The sequence below is a fragment of the Pygocentrus nattereri genome, chromosome 22 (genome assembly GCF_015220715.1).
Source record: "Pygocentrus nattereri isolate fPygNat1 chromosome 22, fPygNat1.pri, whole genome shotgun sequence".
In the NCBI taxonomy this organism is placed as follows: Eukaryota; Metazoa; Chordata; class Actinopteri; order Characiformes; family Serrasalmidae; genus Pygocentrus; species Pygocentrus nattereri.
In genome coordinates this window covers 4534946-4548213 of record NC_051232.1, presented here as the reverse complement: position 1 = coordinate 4548213, position 13268 = coordinate 4534946, and the positions used below count along the sequence as shown (strand labels likewise).

Below are 13268 nucleotides of genomic sequence, written 5' to 3'. Positions count from 1 at the left end.
ATTTATATTCACAAGGCCCAAAGTGATGTTTTTTGTCTCACAAAATTGGTCCTGGCTTTTGGAAACTTGATTAATTGATTCCTGCGTCACTTTGTAATTATGCTGATGATTAATCTAACAGTTTAGGTCTGCTCTTCAGCTCCTGAAGTCCTAACCAGTAGGAGAGCTTGCTATGATGTATCCTCAGAGAAAAATAAGTCCTGACTGGCCAATTTCCTGCTTTGCTTTTCAAGAATTTTATCCTTTGTCTCCATCCAAAACATTCAAATGAAAGAGTTGTACTGTGATTTTTAATTTTAAATACAAACATGATGTGGACGATTATGAAATGTCAAAAACTGATTTTCTAAATACTTAATCAATAACGTAATGTTGACGGAGGTTTCTTCCTCAGTTCTGAGGGAGTTTTTCCTTGCCACTGTTGCCCCTGGCTTGCCCACCAGGGGGGGTTTTGTACATTCTTACAATCCTGTTAAAACTTTGTCTTTTCCGAAATTCTGTAAAGCTGCTTTGCGACAACATCCGTTGTAAAAAGCTCTAAACAAATAAATTTGATTTGATTTGATGCAAAACATAGAATTTGGAAGTGCGGAAGTGCAGTGCCCGAACAGTCAACAAAACTGGACGAATGAGAAATCTGACTGGCACCCTCTGCATTAAAAGCCAGGTTAGGTCAGGAGCCGACAGTTCAAATGTTAAGAAGAGTCATTTCATCCTTTCAACAAAAATCTGACCACCTCAACATTTAATGTCCAGTATGTGCTGATGTCCTAGTATAGGCTAAATAATATAAATGAAAACACAGACTTACTTTAAGTGATACTTTTTTAATCCCACAACCGGGGAAATTCCCCTTCCGCATTTAACCCATCCGTGAAGTGAAACACCACATACACACTAGTGAACACACACACACTAGGGGGCAGTGAGCACACTTGCCCGGAGCGGTGGGCAGCTCTATCCACGGTGCCCGGGGAGCAGTTGGGGGTGAGGTGTCTTCCTCAAGGACACCTCAGTCATGTGCTTTTGGCTCTGGGGATCGATCCGGCAACCTTCCGGTCACAGGGCCAGTTCCCTAACCTCCAGCTTTAGCTTTAGCTCAGCTACAGCGGCTTTCCTCCCGTCTCCGGCAGGACACTTTTCCTCAAAAGTAGATCAGTTTCTTGGAAAATGTCTCTCAACATTCGACTGCTTTACAAGGCTGAAGTCAGCTTCTTATTTTCCAGGGTCTTATTCAAATTTTCCCGTTCCACCTTAAATTCTGCCTAAGGCGCCAGATTGGCACCATTTAAGGTGGAACAGGGAAATTAAAAAGAGAAGCAACTTCATCTTTACAACTTTTAAGTGCTTGACAGTTTCTCATCGCTGATTTAACATACCAGGAAATCATCTGCGCTTCTAATAAATTCAAATAAGTCCATTCGTCTCGAGGTGTTCATCTTAAAATTCTTTCATTGCCTTTTCGTTAGCGACTAGCTAAGAGACTGTGTGCATTGCTAGGTGACCTGCGTTCTGCACGGCAGGGGAAAAGGGACCTGGATAAGGGCCACACTATATGCAAGTTGTGTCACACTAAAGTAAATTACACACTCTTTAGCACCTTTTTTTTTGCCCAGGATTTGTGTTTGTACTCCTTGAGAACCAGGGCTTTTATTATTGCCATGCTTTCTCTCTGCCTCTTCTTCTGTGTGTGTGTGTGTGTGTGTGTGTGTGTGTGTGTGTGTGTGTCTCTCTCTCTCTTTCGCTCTCTCTCTCTCTCTCTCCACCCCTCCTCTCTATGAAGGATTAACAAACGCGGAAGGAGGAAGTTGCTCCTACTCAGTAAACAAACCCAGTCTCAGACTGCTGCTCTCACTCAGTGTGGAAGTTCAGGAAAATGGCCAGCATTTCAGAAGATCAGGACCAGTTCAGCTGTTCAGTCTGTCTGGATGTCTTGAAGGATCCAGTGACCGTCCACTGTGGTCACAGTTTCTGTATGGTATGTATTAACGACTGCTGGGATCAGGAGGATCAGAAGGGCGTCTACAGCTGCCCCCAGTGCAGAGAGGCCTTCACTCCGAGGCCTGTTCTACGCAGAAACAACGTCATGGCCGAAATGTTGGAGAAACTGAAGAAGGCAGATGGCCGAGCTGCTTCTCCTGCTCAGGTTTACGCTGGACCTGGAGATGTGGAGTGTGACGTCTGCACTGGGAGAAAACACAAAGCCAGAGAGTCCTGCTTGGTGTGTTTGGCCTCTTACTGTGAAACTCATCTCAAACCTCATTATCAGTCTTCTGCGTTTAAGAAGCACAAGCTGGTCAAAGCGTCTGCACAACTACAGGGGATGATCTGCCCTCAGCATGCCAAACTGATCGAGATCTACTGTCACACAGATCAAAGCGTCATCTGTTATCTCTGTACAATGGATGAACATAAAGGACATGATACGGTTTCAGCTGCAACGGGAAGAACCCAGAAACAGGTTAGAGCTTGAATACCTGTTTTTTTTATCTAGAAACAAATTGTCTCTGTTCAAGGGGTGAATTTATAAGGTAAAGGAAGGACAACTGCTTTAGCATTTCCTGTAAACTGGTCAGATGAGTCAGACCATTTCTAACCCACCAACACCCATCCTCCAAAAAGTGTCAAACCTCTGCAAAAGTAGCTCTGCATGAGTAAAGTTTAACTCTACCTGACAGCAATACAGTTGTGTTCAAAATAATAGCAGTCCAATATGACTAACCAGATTAATCACTGTTCTTCGTATAAATTATATCACCACATGGCAAACAATTTACCAGTTGGTGCAGTAGATTCTTAGAAAAACAATGATATACATGCATGAGTGTGTGTATTTGAATAATTAAGTGAAAGGGGTTTGTTCAAAATAATAGTAGTGTGGAGTTCAATTAGTGAGGTCAATCATTCTGTGAAGAAACAGGTGTGAATCAGGTGGCCCTTATTTAAGGGTGAAGCCAGCACATGTTGATCAGCTCCAGGATGATCAAAGACAGTCTCAAGTTACCTGTGAGTACTGTGACAGTTAGAGGACACCTGTGTGAAGCTAATCTATTAGCAAGAAGTCCCTGCAAAGTCCCACTGTTGAAAAAAAAAGACATGTACTGAAGCAGATACAGTTTGCCAAAGAACACATCAACTGGCCTAAAGAGAAATGTAGAAACATTTTGTGGACTGATGAAAGAAAAATTGTTCTTTTTGAGTCCAAGGGCTGCAGATAGTTCGTCAGATGACCCCCAAACTCTGAATTCAAGTCACAGTACACTCTGATGACTCATGATTTGGGGCATGTTTCTCTGCCTATGGTGCCGGGCCTACTTACCGCATACCAGGGATCATGGACCAGTTTGCATATGTCAAAGTATTTGAAGAGGTCATGTTGCCTTATGCTGAAGAGGAAATGGGTGTTCCCCATCCAGTCACTTTGCCAAAAATGCATCAGCAAAAAATAATGTTCCTCAGTGAACGATTGCAAGGACTTTAGGTATTTCACCCTCTACAGTGCATAATATCATCAAATATATCATGAAAAGGAATCCAGAAAAATCTGCATAAAGGAAAAGGAAATTTCATTCCCTTCATCATTTTACAGAAATGATGGATGTTGTGTTCTCTGGGGAAAAGTAGATAAGGACCAGCCACATTGTTACCAGCGTAAAGTTCAAAATCATGCATCTGCCATGGTGTGGGTGGGTATTAGTGAGCAACATGCACATCTGTGAAAGTATATTTAGTGCTGAACACATTTTGGGGTAACATTAGACATTGTTAAATACAACAATGAAGGCACTGTATGATTGCACAGCTGAAGACTTGTATAATGTAGAATAACAAATAAAAAATGGTAAAAAAGCTTCTGTCTTTAGTCCCCAAATGTTTTTTAGTGTAATTAAAAGGAAAGGTGATCTAACCTAGTGGTAAACCTCCGCCCATCATAACTTTTGGAATGTGTTGCAGGTATTAATTTTGAAATGAGTGTATATTTACAAAAAACATCAAAGTTCATAAGGTAAAACATCACATGTTATAATGTTTTCAGTTTATTATGGGTCAAACACAATTTCCTAATCTCTGCTTTCTGTTTTTATTAACACTCCACATATTATCCAAACTTTTTTTTTGGAATTGTTGTACTTCAATGTACTTAATATGTAACCGTTTTGAAGAAATTAATGTACTTAAAATGTAAACTTTTTGAAGATTCACAATCAAGCTGAATAAAATTTCTTTATCTACAGAGTCGACTAAATGACATCCAGATTCAATTCCAGCAGCGAATCCAGGAGAATCAGAAGACACTGCAAAAGCTGAAACAGGCTGTTAACACTCTTAATGTGAGTATTGAAAAAGGAAATATGGCAGTATTTTCTTGACTTAAAAAATTCAATTGACATACAAATGAAATTTGGAAAATGACTTATTCAATAACAAATTTGCACTTGCATTTCCCGTGAAACAGCCACAAAATCATATTAAAATCTGAAACGGAAAATTTGACTAATTATTTTCAGTCGTACAGGTGTAATTTTGATATATTTTAAAAGTAACAACAATAAAGTGTTTTGCTTTTCAGACAACGCACGAGGCATTTTTAATGCAGAACTGATCATCCAACATCAGTACCTGACCTCACTAATACTCTAGTGGCTGAATGCAATCAAATATGCAGCAATGTTCTAAATCTGTGAATCAAAATTTGAAGCTTTTCCATTGTTGCTACTATTGGTTGTATTTACTGTTAACACTGGATTCATGTGACCACAAAAGCTAGAGAACTCCAATCCCTTTCATTGTTGTTTTGTAGAGCATTTGGAAACGAAACGGGTACTCGACCGTCTTGGGTACAGATAGTTCTGAGCACCGTGCTGACCAGGCGTAAAGTCATGTAGTGTAACAGTAACACAGTAAATGCTAGTTGAGCTTTAAATGGAAGTGTATCTTGTCTGTTTATGTCCTAACAGTGCTCTGCTCAGACAGCGGTGGAAGACACCGAGAGGTTCTTTACTGAGCTGATCTGCTTCCTTGAGGAGAAGCGCTCTCAGATGACAGAGCAGATCAGAGCTGAGGAGAGGGCCGAAGTGAGTCGAGCTGAAGAACTCCTGGAGCAACTGGAGCAGGAGATTGTTGATCTGAAGAGGAGGCAGGCTGAGCTTGAGCTGCTTTCGCACACGGAGGATGACATCCACTTCCTCCAGGTGACAATCACTGATCTACAGAATAACCTGATTGGGAGAACCTGTTTATTAGAACGTTTCTAAACTGGCACCTGTATGAGGTCGGAAGTTTGTTGTTGAGTTCATTTGGTTTGAGAATCTTTCACTGCTCTAGTACAAACCCTTCGTTTGTCTCCATTATGATTTTTCTCTGCAGAATTTCCACTCTCTTTCTGACTTTTCCGGATCTGAGGACTACATTGCTGTCCATCAACAGCCCTCATTTGATGGAGTGAGGAAATCTCTCTCTGAGCTTAAAGAGCACCTGTGGGAATACTGCAAGGAGGAATTCAGCAAAATCGCTCCTCGTGGTAAGATAAGTGTCCTACTTGAGACATAGGCTACGTTCACATTACCAGGTTGAAGTGGTACAAATCTTTTTTTTTACCCTAATGTGAATCAGATCTGATGTTTTCAGGGCTGTGTGGACACAAATCAGACCTAAACCACTTTCATATGTGGTAGTAGATCGGATACGTATCTGATTTGTGGCCATGTGACCTTAATGCGACGCTCAGATTGGAATTAATGTGTTTTTTTCCACTGTACATGTGCCATCATTCAGCGTTACCAGGGCAACAGCACTGATCAGACTAAAGCCTGTAAACGGTGGAAAAGCAGCTCATCTCACCGTTTTCTCCTCCGTCTGGCTCTAATAATGAAGCTGAGAGCTGATCAGAGTTAATGATCTTCTCAGCGAAGCTCGTTCTGCTCGTTAGTTTGTGCTGACGATGCCGTGATTCAGTCACGTGACGTCACTGAGTAGGATGAGCTCATGAGGTCATTTCAGGACGTCAGTTCCTTCACATTAATGACAGATTAGAATCACTTACCTACATGAGTGTAAACCATCAAGTCAGAGAGATCGGATTTGAGCAAAAATCGGATTCAAGAAATAAGGCTTGTAATGTGAACGTAGCTACAGTCATGAAAATCTTTACTTGCGCTCAGGTAAAAGAGATCCATGAGTTTTCCAAAGAAACCTAGAAGTGATCTAGTATGACTCTATCAATATTATAATTGAGTGTGTTTACATTGTGCACTCAATGAGCCAATCGTAATCAGGTTTCTGCTGTTATCAGATTATGCAGACGGTCATGTTTAGGCAAGTAATGTTGGCTGAGAGTCACGTCATAATGTCACCTTGAACCTTGCAGCTCATTTATGAAGAGTCAGTTAGAGAACACCAAATTTGTTAAATTTACTAAATTATGCTGAAAGATTTGTTGCATTAAATCTATATGATCCTTTAATTGGCTCTGATCTTTGATCCTGCTAGTCGCATGCTGGTTATCTCTGCAAACGTATTTAGTGAGTAGCTACAGATCAGCCAAAATGAAGGAAAGCTGTATTCTTAACCAACCTGGACCGGCTAACCCTGCCACAATGGCGGATCCCCCATAACACATGACACCACATTCCCAAGACCTTTTTCTTTCTCCACAGATGCAGCAGTTCAGATCCTTTTACCATCAAAGCCAAAGACAAGGGGAGATTTTCTGCTGTGTATGTGATAACACACACACACACACACACACACACACATTTTATATTGGCACCATATTGTGTAAATAAAAGCCTAAAATGTTCCTTTTTTCTTTTTTTTAAAGATTACCATCAGCTGACTCTGGATCCCAACACAGTAAATTGTCACCTCGTTCTGTCTAATAACAACCGAGAATTCACATGGAACATGCGGGTCCAGCAGTACCCCGATCATCTGGAGAGATTTAGCTCTTGTTGGCAAGTGCTGTGTAAGGAGAGTGTGAGTGAACGCTGTTACTGGGAGGTTGAATGGAGTGGGAATCAGGGTGTTTCCATATCAGTCTCATATAAAGGGATAACTAGGAATGAATCTGTGTTTGGACGCAACGATCAGTCCTGGAGTCTGCAGTTTCATCACAGACTCATTTTCATGCACAACCACATGCAGACTATGCTTGCAGGACCACTGCCCTCCAGAGTAGGGGTCTATGTGGATCACAGTGCAGGAACTCTGTCCTTCTACAGCATCACTGACACAATGACCCTCCTCCACACAGTCCACACCACTTTCACTCAGCCACTCTATGCTGGATTTGGGGTTGTTGATTTGCGCAGAGGTTTGGGATATGTGAGATTATGTGATCAAAAATGATGTGTATATTCTGCTTTGACAAAACATTTACATTTTGTTTTTCTTTTATTAGCCACAGTATTAGTATGAATATGTGAATATGATAATGACAGTAAAGATCTGCCCCATGCTTTGGCAGCACACTGGGTAGTGCTGTTGCCTCAGCCAGAAGGACCTGGGTTTGATTCCCCGGCCAGGCAACCAGGTCCCATCTGTGCGGAGTTTGTGTGTGTCTGTGTGGGTTTCCACCCACAGTCTAAAGACATGCAGTCAGGTGAATTGAACATTCTAATTTACCCCTTAGGTGTGACCGTATGTGCCTGTCTGTCCATTAATGAACTGGCGACCTGTTCAGAGTGTTTCCTGCCTTCCACCCAGTGACTCCTGCCTGAGTCTTTTAAACCTACCTGTCTGCTAGAATTTCGGACCTGGCATCCTTTCTTAGCTCCAACTTCATCAAGACTTGGACTCAACTTCCGAGCTGCTGAGTTAACGTTAAGCACTTATATTGATAGAACTTGTAGCTGAAATGAAGATGGTGTGTTTCACGATATGACTGATGTGGAATTGTGTAGAATTGTGTAGAATTGAGGTGTAACCACTGTCCCATAGAAAGTCGGAGTGCACATAACGTTGCAGTGCATGTTGGGGACTGTAGTGCAGCGCATTGTGAAACAGGCTATTATCTATAGAAAATTGAAATACTTTTGCGGTGCTGGAGAGGATTCTATCAGATCAGGCCCACAGGCCTTGTGTCACGATTGGCCCCTCCCTGTCATCAATGTGCTTGTGTTTACCTTTTGGTCTTGTCCATGTGCTTCCTTGTTTAGTTTCTTCCAGGTCCTGCCCCCTTGTTTCTAGACTCCGCCCTTGATTGGTCCTCACCTGTTTCTTGTTAACCAGCTGTGTCTTGTTAACCTGTGCCTGTATTTAAGCCCTGTGTTTTTCTCCTGTGAGATTGCTGGTCTTTGTAATGTATGGTATTGTTTGGTGTAGTATCTTCTGGCCTCCGTTATTTGTCCTAGTCTCATTTTTTGTATTTAATCTGTATTACTTTTTGTTATGTCGGTCCCTCCATCGATCCGTGTTGACTCTCTGACTCTGGATCATTTTGACCCTGATTCTGGATTTTCCCCTAATAAATCTTGCTTCTCTCAGCATGTGCGTCTGCCTCATCATTGCTCCACAGTGTTACACCTTGTGTCTGACACATGGGCAATAAACAGTCATAGCCTAATATGTTAGCTATTTGAGGGAATTAAACACCTGAATCTTTCCTTTTCTAAGTATGTAACCATAGCTATGCTGTAAATACAGCTGAGAGCTGACAGTTAATGTCTAAATGGCAATGTACCACCTGTCCAATCTATTATCCCCACGTCCTTTTTATCAAAGTGCTGTCCAATAGTGGCTGCTCATCTTAAGGAGCATCTGACTCATAACCATCTCTATGAAAAATTTCAGTCTGGGTTCTGTGCCTCCAGTAGCACAGAAACAGTTCTTCTCAGAGTGACACCTTTTAATGATAGGTGATTCAGAGTTTCTCTCCCTATTAACTCTGCAGGATCTGACTCTGCATTTGACACAGTGAATGAAAACATTATGTTCAAGTGTCTGCAGGGCACTTTTGGGCTGCTCTGAGCTGGTTCCAGTCTTACCTGACTGATAGAATATATCTCACTACAGGACTAAAGATCTCGAACATACTCTGTCCTGTGGAGTACCACAGGGATCTGTCCTCAGCCCTATTCTTCTTACTATTTACATCCATTCTTTTGATACACTGTCAGTCAGCTTAACATAAAATTTCACTGATGCACAACTGTAGGTTGCTTCAAACCTCTCTCTAGTTGTATCCAAGCTTAACACCTGTGTGGAGGTGATTAACACCTGGGTGCAGCATTTCTTGCAAGTAAAATGGATAAAAGTTAGGTTCTTCTGGTAGGAACACATAAAGAGCAAAGTTTCTTAATCTCTGGCCAGAAAATGCTTATTTCAAGTACAGCTTACAATCTGAGTGTCAAGTTCTTTTTTCATGTGAAATTTGAGGCTCACCTAAACAATCTGGGGATTCTTAGGTCCAATAGAAGCCATCTTCTTCATCTTCCCAGAACCTAAATTCTTGAGGTTTTCGCAGACACAAAGCTCTACATTATTATGTAGAAAAGCTAGAAAATATTTTAGTATGGCAAAGATTATGGTGGGAGTTTTTTTGTTTTTTTCTTATTTTTCCTGAAATGTTATGATTTTTTTATTCTATAACCCCAATTCCAATGAAGTTGGGATGTTGTGTAAAATATAAATAAAAACAGAATACAATGATTTGCAAATCCTTTTCAACCTATATTCAATTGAATACACTACAAAGACAAGATATTTAATGTTCAAACGGATAAACTTTACTGGTTTTTGCAAATATTCACTCTTTTTGAATTTGATGCCTGCAACATGTTCCAAAGAAGTTGGGACAGGTGCATGTTTACCACTGTGTTACATCACCTTTCTTTTTAACAACACTCAATAAGCGTTTGGGAACTGAGGACACTAATTGCTAAAGCTTTGTAGGTGGAATTCTTTCCCATTCTTGCTTGATGTACAACTTCAGTTGCTCAGCAGTCCGGGGTCTCCGTTGTCATATTTTGTGCTTCATAATGCGCCACACATTTTCAATGGGAGACAGGTCTGGACTGCAGGCAGGCCAGTCTAGTACCTGCACTCTTTTACTACGAAGCCACGCTGTTGTAACACGTGCAGAATGTGGCTTGGCATCGTCTTGCTGAAATAAGCAGGACGTCCCTGAAAAATATACTGCTTGGATGGCAGCATATGTTGCTCCAAAACCTGTATGTACCTTTCAGCATTAATGGTGCCTTCACAGATGTGCAAGTTACCCATGCCATGGGCACTAACACACCCCCACACCATCAGAGATACTGGCTTTTGAACTTTGCGCTGATAACAATCTGGACAGTCCTTTTACTCATTGGCCTGAAGGACACGACATCCATGATTTCCAAAAACAATCTGAAATGTGGACTCATCAGACCACAGGACACTTTTCCACTTCGCATCAGTCCATCTCAGATTAGCTCAGGCCCAGAGAAGCCGGCAGCGTTTCTGGGTGTTGTTGATATACGGCTTTCGCTTTGCGTGGCAGAGTTTTAACTTGCACTTGTAGAAGGAGCGACAAACTGTGTTCACTGACAGTGGTTTTCTGAAGTGTTCCTGAGCCCATGTGGGAATATCCGTTACAGAATGATGTTGGTTTTTAATGCAGTGCCGTCTGAGGGATCGAAGGTCATGGGCATTCAATGTTGGTTTTCTGCCTTGCCGCTTACTTGCAGAGATTTCTCCAGATTCTCTGAATCTTTTGATGATATTATGGACTGTAGATGATGAAATCCCTAAATTCCTTGCAATTGCATGTTGAGAAACGTTGCTCTTAAAGTATTTCAATTTTGTTGATATGGCCATGTCTTTTAAACTGTATTATAAATATGAGCATATTGTGGTACAGTTCGACATATCACCATTTCCATCAAGTAGGTAGGTGCTGGTCCATTTTTGGCTTTGTAGGCAAGTGTTAGGGTTTAAAATCTGATGCGTGCAGCTACAGGAAGCCAGTGAAGGGAGCGTTGCAGTGGGGTGACATGGCTGAACTTGGGCAGATTGAAGACAAGCCGTGCTGCATTGGGATGCGTTGCTAAGGCTTGATAGCCTGCATAGGAAGAGCTGAGAAGCCTTAAGATGACAAGAGACTGCACTAGCACCTGGGCGGCCTCTCGAGTAAGGAAGGGTTGGATCCTACAGATGTTGTACAGGAGATATCTGCATGACCGAGTTAGGTTCGCAATGTGAGTCGAGACAAACCAAGACTTCTTGCTTCAACAGACAGAACAATCAGAGAGTTCTCGAATGAGATGGCAAGATCATGATGAGGACCTGTAGTTGCAGGGATGAATATCAGCTCAGTCTTGCTAGGATTGAGCTTCAGGTGGTGAGCTGCCATCCATAAAGAGATGTCAGACAGACATGCCGAAATGCGACCGGAAACCTGTGTGTCAAAGGGTGAAGAAGAAAGCATTAGTTGAGTGTCATCAGCATAACAGTGATAAGAGAAGCAATGAGAAGATATTACACCACCAAGAGACCTAGTGTAAAGAGAAAAGAGAAGAGGACCCAGCACCGAGCCTTGTGGGGCATCAGTGGTGAGCCTGCATGGAGAGGATGTGAACCCTCTCCATGTTACCTGATAAGAGCGATCCTCCAGATAGGACTTGAACCACTTCCATGGATAGCCAGTGATTCCAAGGTTGGTGAGGATGTCTAGAAGGATCATATGGTTGACTGTGTCAAAAGCTGCTAAGAGATCAAGAAGGATCAGGACAGATGACAGTTTGGCTGATCTTGCTGATTGGAGCTTCTCAGTCACTGCTATGAAGGCAGTTTCTGCTGAGTGTGCTGTTTTGAAGCCAGACTGGTTGGGGTCCTGGAGCTAGTTCTGTGTGAGAAAGTGAGGAAGTTGATTTATAGACTATTTTTAAAAGGAAAGAAAGAAGTGATACTGTTCTGTAGTTGTTGACATCAGAGCTGTCAAGCATGGGTTTCATCAAGATGGGAAGTACTCTTGCAGTCTTGAAAGTTGATGGAACTTCGCCTGATGCCAAGGACTTGTTGATGAGAAAAGTGATGAAGGGCAGTACGTCCTTGGAGATTGACTGAAACAATGCAGATGGGATGGGATCCAGTGGGCAGGTGGTTGGGTTACTGGATTTGATCAGTTGAAAGACAGCATCTGTGGAAAGAGAAGAAAAACATTGATTGAGAACGAGAGGAGGTGGTCTAGTGGAAGGAGTGGGGACAGAGGGAAAAGACTGATGGATCCTATCAACCTTCTCCTCAAAGAAGGTGACAAAATCCTCCAGGATGAGAGAACAGGGTGGAGGGGGAGGAGGGGGATTGAGAAGAGAGGAGAAAATGTTGAAGAGCTTGCGTGGATCAGATGCTGATGCTTCCAGTCTCCCTCTGTAGAAAGATGACTTTGCAGCAGTAACTTTGACTGAGAACTTAGAAAGGAGACATTGGTAGGAGTGAAGATCCGAGTCAAGCTGGGATTTCCTGAACCTTCACTCTGCCTTCCTTAGCTCTTGCCGGTTGCTGCGCAGGACACCCATCAGCCAGGGGGCAGGTGAGGAAGATCTTGCTGGCCTGGAGTAGAGACGACACAGAAAGTTAATTGCAGATGAGAGTGAAGAAAGGAAAGCATCTGTAGCCATGTTCAGTGAGAGAGGAAAATAAGTCAGGATGGGAAAGGGTGGTTAGGATAGTTGAGGTGAAAGATGAGGAAGGAGTGGAGTGCAAATTGCGCAGAGAAGAGGAGCACGAAGGGGTGGAATGGACAGGAGTAACCGGGAGGGAGAGTGAGAAAGATAGGAAGTGGTGATCAGAGCAATGCATGGGAGTTACTATCAAATCCAGCGTGGAGGTAGGTCTGGTGAATATCAGGTCTGGTTGAGGGTGAGGTCAAAGGATGATAGCAGGGGTAACAGGCAGGATGACTGCAGCTTGTCTGATGGCAGGTTGAAGTTACCCAAGAGTATGAGTGGGGTTTCATTGATGGAGACGAGACTCATTAGAGTGTCTAACTCATCAATGAAGTAGCCTAGAGGAGAGGGAGGATGATAAAGAACAATGAATAAGTTTAGTGGGGAAAGATACAGTGACTGTATAATACTCAAAGGAGGAAATTGAAAGATGAGAAAAAGCAAGCGGAGTGAAATGACATTTTCTGGACAAGAGCAAAACTTTGCCACCACCCCTGCCAGCCTGCCATGGAGAATGGGAAAAGTGAAAGGCAGAGGACAGGGCTGTTGGAGTCATGGGGGTGATCCAGGTCTCCGTCAACACCAGGAAGTGCAGTGAATAGAAGGATGTGAGGGCTG

General features: G+C 42.5%; 1 protein-coding gene across 1 annotated transcript; it reads left to right on the top strand.

Moving 5' to 3' along the window:
• Positions 1-1796: 1796 nt before the first annotated feature.
• Positions 1797-8205, top strand: LOC108443452 (tripartite motif-containing protein 16-like). The gene is made up of 6 exons (XM_017724146.2): positions 1797-2461; positions 4236-4331; positions 4959-5192; positions 5368-5521; positions 6657-6716; positions 6821-8205. The coding sequence occupies exons 1-6, from the start codon at positions 1877-1879 to the stop codon at positions 7345-7347; spliced, it is 1656 nt and encodes a 551-aa protein (XP_017579635.1). The 5' UTR covers positions 1797-1876; the 3' UTR covers positions 7348-8205.
• The last annotated feature ends 5063 nt before the right edge of the window (positions 8206-13268 follow it).